The sequence below is a fragment of the Castor canadensis genome, chromosome 1 (assembly GCF_047511655.1).
Source record: "Castor canadensis chromosome 1, mCasCan1.hap1v2, whole genome shotgun sequence".
In the NCBI taxonomy this organism is placed as follows: domain Eukaryota; kingdom Metazoa; phylum Chordata; class Mammalia; order Rodentia; family Castoridae; genus Castor; species Castor canadensis.
The window spans coordinates 160,605,546-160,611,903 of NC_133386.1; the positions used below are offsets into that span (position 1 = coordinate 160,605,546).

Genomic DNA, 6,358 nt, shown 5'->3' on the forward strand with positions numbered 1-6,358 from the left:
AGATACCCCCAAACAGTGATTTGGGCAGGAAAGGATTGTACAGAAAAGCTTATTTCCTACTACATAAGGTATGGGCAGGCAGGGTGTTTTTACCATGGTGAAGATGTTACTTCATTTTTGAGTTGACAGCAGTTGTTCCAGTCATTTCATTCCAGTTGGTTCACTATCAGCACATTGACTTTCCAGCCCATTAAAAGGTATAAACAGAGCATTAAGAAAATTACTTAATATTTCAATGGGGAGGGAAACATAAGGTACACATGTCACTTCCATTTATATACAATTAGCCAAAATCTAAAGTTATGGTCATGCCTAACTGTAGAAGAAACTGGAAAGTTTACTCTCAAACTGGGTGACCATTTCCAGTTAAAATTTGGGGTAGGACTTCATTACTAAGGCGAAGATGGGAAAATGGGTCCTGGGAGACAACAGCAGTGTCCCCACCAACACAAATATAGTGATAAAAGCCAGGAAAGAGAGCTTGTAGGATATAAGTGCACTTTAAGAAGTTATAATACAGGCATGATCAGTCACAGAAGAGATTTTAAAATGTGGAGGAAAGAAAACATGAGGAAAAAGAAATTATTGGAAAATTTTCAAAGCAGAGAAAAACACAAATCCACAGGAAAATGAAACACAATTTATATAATAATCAAGAAAAAACAGATAAATTCACAATTAGAAAACATAAGATTAAGGTCCTAATGCTAGTTTTATTTACTCAAACAGTAGTGTAAGAAAAATGATCTTTTCTATCAAAGTATTTGTTACGCTCTTAGATTACTTAAAAATTCCGCAGGTCACCATCTTAGGTAACTTGCATGTTTAAAGGGTTCTTGTTTCTTCATTGGCATTCCTGTACAACTCCACTGCCCACCAAACTACATGCTCTAACCCATCCCCCAAGCCTTTTAGCCAATTGGGAAAGACTGTGAACCTCTGACCTGGACAAATCCCAGGTGAGGGGCAGGTACAACTGCATCAGGGATATAAGGAGGAGCTACTGTCAACCATTTTGTCTTGGTGCTGCTTAGAGGGAATAAGCACATGCTTGCACTCCCTTGATCAAGAGAAAATTGCCTTGTCAAGATTTTCTGTCTCTTGTGTGTCTGTTTTAGGCACCAGAGGGTTAGCAATTCCAACAGTGGGAGTACAGACCACATGCCAAACACTGCTAAACTCTTAGAAACAAAACAATAACATATAGCTTCTATACGCACTTTGTGTTTGTGCATGGCTTTGGGCTTTTTACTTAATCCCTGTTTACATTTTAAGAATCAAATCTTGGAGCAAAGATTAAATAAGATTACACAAACTATGTATGTAACAAACAATATCATGGAGCTTTTGACTTAAAATCTTCTCAGTCTGTATCAATCTTTACCATTTTATTTTAAATCACAGTGTGAGATGTAGCTATAAATAAAGGAAATAACTTCACAACTCTTGTATCGTATTCTAAAACTAAAGCTAGTATAGGACTTGCCATGGTAGAACTCTGCAAATAAACCTAATTTTATTGAGGAAAGGAATTGCCTTCATTATTACTGCTAAATGCAGTAATAATGCAGTATACAAGATGGCTTACATGTATTAGCCCTAGGAAAAAAGGAATCAGACCACAGGGAGTAAGCATTTGCTACTGTTCACACAGGACTATTTTAAGACGTGTATTTAGTAGTGGAATAATAATTCACTCCCAGTTTCTACCATAGAATGAAAAATTCCGCATTATACAACTTTTCATTCTAATTCAAGAAATTATCTTTCTGAATATCTATTTTCTAAATATTCTTGCAATCAGTTAACCTGCACATGAAGAAAAACATCTTGATTGCTGAAATGTTATATACCCCTAATGGAAAATAACAAAAGCACTCTTGAGTCTGGTTATTGGAGATCACTCTGCCAGTTGAGGAACATTAGTCAACTAACAAAATTAGGTTCCTACACACAAAACTAATGTCCAGATTCTCTCCATAAGGCAGCCAGCAAGGAAAAAATAAGGAAATTTACTTATTTTATTCTTAAGTACTTCATTTAACACAAAGTAATTATAGCACCACTATTGTGACTTTTAACTGAGTTAATGGAAGGAGTGGCACATGGATCACTAATTTATAAATTCGTTTTGATTCTTCACTATGAAATCCAAACATGTATATTTGCATTTATTATGCTTTAAACATTTTTGTGTTTGTCAGTGTTTTAAGCTAATATATATATTTTTTTCACTTTCAGAGAATACTAATTTGCAGAAATGAGAAACAAAGCTTTCCAAATAACACACTAAGTTAACAAGGCCAAAGTTCAGGGCTTAAACTCCAAGTAGGACTGTTACCTTTCAAACTAACATTTCTGACACCACATGCTGTTAGTTAAAGAAAACGCTTCGCTATTGGAAGCAAGCAAAACAAGCAAATAAAAAAACTAAATTAAAAGAGCAAATCATATTGATCATAATAGAGGGCCTTGTTTGCCATCTTAAAGCTGATTTTCTTTAGAAAGTATGAATATTCTTGGCATTCTTAGAAGAGAGCCTTATAAAAAGCAAACTACTGCTAATTCCATGGCTGGAAAACTTCCAATGTTTTCTTCTATATCCAGAAAATCCATAGCATTACAAGCCAATTCCATACTTGAAACTGTATAATGAACCACTCAAAATTAGTCCCTGAAATAATTATCCTTTGGACACATGCCATAAGAGATTCAGCGAGAATACTGAGATTTTTTCATTTTGTAAACTAATATTCCAGGAAGTTTAGTTCCTTGAATTTTCCATGTTGCCCATGGAGAGCTGAGGCTTGGGCTGAGGGCTAACACTCTTCTCTTCCCAATGCAGTATCATACAGCTCGCCGTAGAGCTACCAACAGGTCTGTCCAGATGCTAAGACCAGGGACTTGGAAGTCTCCATCTTGCGCCTTCCAGGCCTCCAGGGCAGTTACGACTTCATCCTTCAGAGGTGGGGGTGCCTGACAGAGGCTTTGAAACCTATGGTACAGCTCCTCCCAGGTCATATCTTGGGCCTCAGCGCCAACCCAAATGCCTTTCTGAAGGTCGTAGTGCAGACGTCGACCCCAGTCAGCTAGCAGACCCATACAGACACGAGAGAGCGCTGGATGGCGGCCCATTACCGAAGTCAAAAGCCCGGCTGGAAGGTTGTGGCAAAAGGCAGACATGACTTCGGACTTCCCCAGCAGCCAACTGACCAGCTCTTGCCTGCCCTCTTCAAGAGTTCTGGGGTCGACCAGTTTCAAGTCTTCTTGGGGCCTGGAAGACAAGGGCGGCTGCAACAGCGCCACCGCTGTCACCTTGAGGAAGTAGATGCGAGGCAGGCGCTCCCACAGATTGCTGAGATACGTGCCGGGGGCCTCCGGGGCGGCCTTCCAGACCTCCTGCAGCCGCTGCAGCAGCAGATCGGCCTGGCTCCTTATCAACGGGTCCTCCTGAAGTCCCGGCTTCTCTCTGCCGCCGTTGAAGCGCAGCAGGTGAACCGCAGACCGGCGGCGGGCGAGGAGGACAAGCCTCTCCTGGAGCCTTTCCTCCTCGGCGTCCCGGACGCCTGGGCCGGGGAACAGCTGCTGCAGCAGGAAGTGACTAGCGGCATCTCTCAGGGCCCGGTTCTTTAGCAGGCGCACAGCCAAGAGGACGTCACAGTGTCCGAGGGCCTGGAAGTTCAGCAATCCAGGGACCGGACCTGGCCCAAGGACGCGCCCCTGGCTCCACTGGCTGTGCAAGCGCCGCTCCAGAGTTGTGCGGATGCGGCCATGGGTGCCGAAGCGCAGGTAGACGTGTCGCAGGTAGCGAGCCCACTGCAGAGCCCTGCGCACGGTTGCGGGGTCCCAGGTGCTGACGTGGCTTGTGCGGGATACCGCCAGAACCTCGGAAAAACGATCCAGGTATTGCAGGAGCTGCTCCATCAGCGCGCCCAGGCCTTACTTCCGCCTTCACCTAGGAGACGGCGACTCTCTGCGTGTCGATTGGAGCGCCCACGAAATGATACGCCTCTCAGCATCCCTATTGGCTAAAATCTATGTCAATCTCACGGCGGCTACATCCGGGTTCTTTGACCGGGATCTTTAAATTAGAAGTCCCGCCCGACCATTTTCTTTTGCTGTTTACTGAGGATGTTCTTAGTGGAAGGAAAGCGGGTGTGGGGCATCTTAGCGAGAATTACTGGCGACAAGTGCGAGATTCTGTCAGTCAGTAACGTCTCGGCGCTTCCCTTCGCTTTCGACATAAACCTAGGTAGAAATTTTCTGAGCTTTACCTAAATGGAGGATCTGTATTGAAGTTTATTGTAATTAGGTAACGCCAGGGACAAGCTGTTATTATGTGAGGACACCTTATTATTTTATGATCAGTTTAATTTGACAAAAATTTATTGGCCTCCTATATGCCAGGCACTATGCTAATTTCTGGGCTTCCACATTAAAACTGAATCCCTTATTAACTGAAGATTGAAACTTTATGTTTTAAGATTTTGAGGAATTTAAATTTGTTTTTAAAAATGAACTATATACTGCTTTCATAATTTCCAAGGCAAAATAACTTAGTTGACTCATAACACAAATAACCAACAGAAGGAAATGGCATTTAAGAGTACATAACAGGACTCTTATTATGCACAAAAGAGTATATAACAATAACAAATGTTTGGCTAAAGACTTCCAGAAGAGAGAGAAGGACCCATTCTTGACTCTCACCTAGTTTACATTATGTACTCACTGATAATTGAGCAAGTATGTATTTGGAGTGGCATTGGCCACTACCCCAAGAGAAGTTTCTGCTTATGGAAGATGATACAATGTCTCATTGTGGTGTAACATCGTGCCATTCTCAAAGACACTGGTCAAAATTATTCTAAGTAGGTAGAAGCTGTTTTGTTTCCAGTAATAAATAAATAAATTTCAAAGGGAAGAAGGTTCATTTCATTTTCACTTATAAAAATGAATATTTCCACACTTAAAAAATAAAGCAGTGGAAAGAAGTTATGTTCATTGTTGATTCTGTTTTATTACCTAACTTTTATCAGTTATGCTAAAATTAACTATTGAGGAAGTTAATTTTTTTACCCTAAGTATATCGTGAATCTTAAAATCCTTTGTCCCAATATCTTTATTTTTATTTATTTTGTGGTACTGGGGTTCTTCTATCACATTTGAGTTTATTAGTTTAATCTCTTAAATGGTAGACTAACTTCTTCAAGAGACAAGGATAACATTTATTTTACGTGCCACTAAACTTATAGTGCCCCACATTAAGTGTCCCATAAATGAATGGATTAGTCACACCTGCACATTTGCCAAAGGTGGGCAGCACATTTGGCTCTACATTTCTAGTTTCAAGACTAAGGATTAGGGGCTGTGGGTGTGGCTCAAGCAACAGAGGGCTTGATCTAAGACCTAAAGTTTAAAACCTGGTACCACAAAAAATTTAATGAGCATTTATTAAGCTCATTTAAGTACAATCAGATTTCAAGTATTTAAAAAATTGTAACAATGATTATAAATTGCTTTTACAGACTAAGATGTAAATTGACAGGAGAGTTCTAGGAATACTATAAGAGGATTGATATTTGATTTTGGCCCCAGTATTTGAATAATCATGGGAGAAAGGAGAATCCAAGTGAGAAATAACAAGGAGTATTTGAGCCTGGAGCCAGTGGTGCAAAGCCTGTAATCCTAAGCTACTCAGGAGTTAAGAGATCAGGAGGATTGCAGTTTGAAGCCAGACCCAGAAAATAATTCACGAGACCCTATCTTGAAAAACCCTTTACAAAAATAGGGCTGGTGGACTGGCTCATGGTGAAGGCCCTGAGTTCAAGCCCCAGTACTGCAAAAAAAAAATGAGTATTTGAATATGTGTACCATGTGCTGTGAATACCAGGAACAATCTTCCATCTTTTGGTTATGATCTATAAATTCCCAGGATATAGTAAATTAGAGCAGAAAATAGACGGCCAGCTATTACAAGATTTTATTAAAACAGGGCATCATTCAAACCATGGGAGTTGAGCAACAAACAAGAAAAACAGACTTTCATAAAGAACCTACCTCACAGAGCCCTTTGGAGAATTACATGATATTATAAATATAATGTGCACAGAGGATTTTGTGGCTGTCTTTTAATATTCATCCTGCTACCACCATTGTATAATAACCATGCAGTGTGGGATACTGTTTCCAACACAAGTCAGTGGATAGGACCTATTAACTTTGGTCAAATCATATTATCCATCACTCTCTTAATTTAGGAATCTAGCCTTAAGCCTATCAATGTATAATATTCCCTCAGGGCAGAAATTTACTCAGAAATGGTCAGATGTATAAATTCCAATCAACTAGCCCTAGA

At 40.4% G+C, this 6,358-nt stretch overlaps 1 protein-coding gene across 1 annotated transcript; it reads right to left on the minus strand.

Moving 5' to 3' along the window:
- Window positions 1-620: 620 nt before the first annotated feature.
- On the minus strand, window positions 621-3,958 carry Fancf (FA complementation group F). The gene has a single exon (XM_020188315.2). The coding sequence runs from the start codon at window positions 3,922-3,924 to the stop codon at window positions 2,848-2,850; it is 1,077 nt and encodes a 358-aa protein (XP_020043904.1). The 5' UTR covers window positions 3,925-3,958; the 3' UTR covers window positions 621-2,847.
- Between the last annotated feature and the right edge of the window lie 2,400 nt (window positions 3,959-6,358).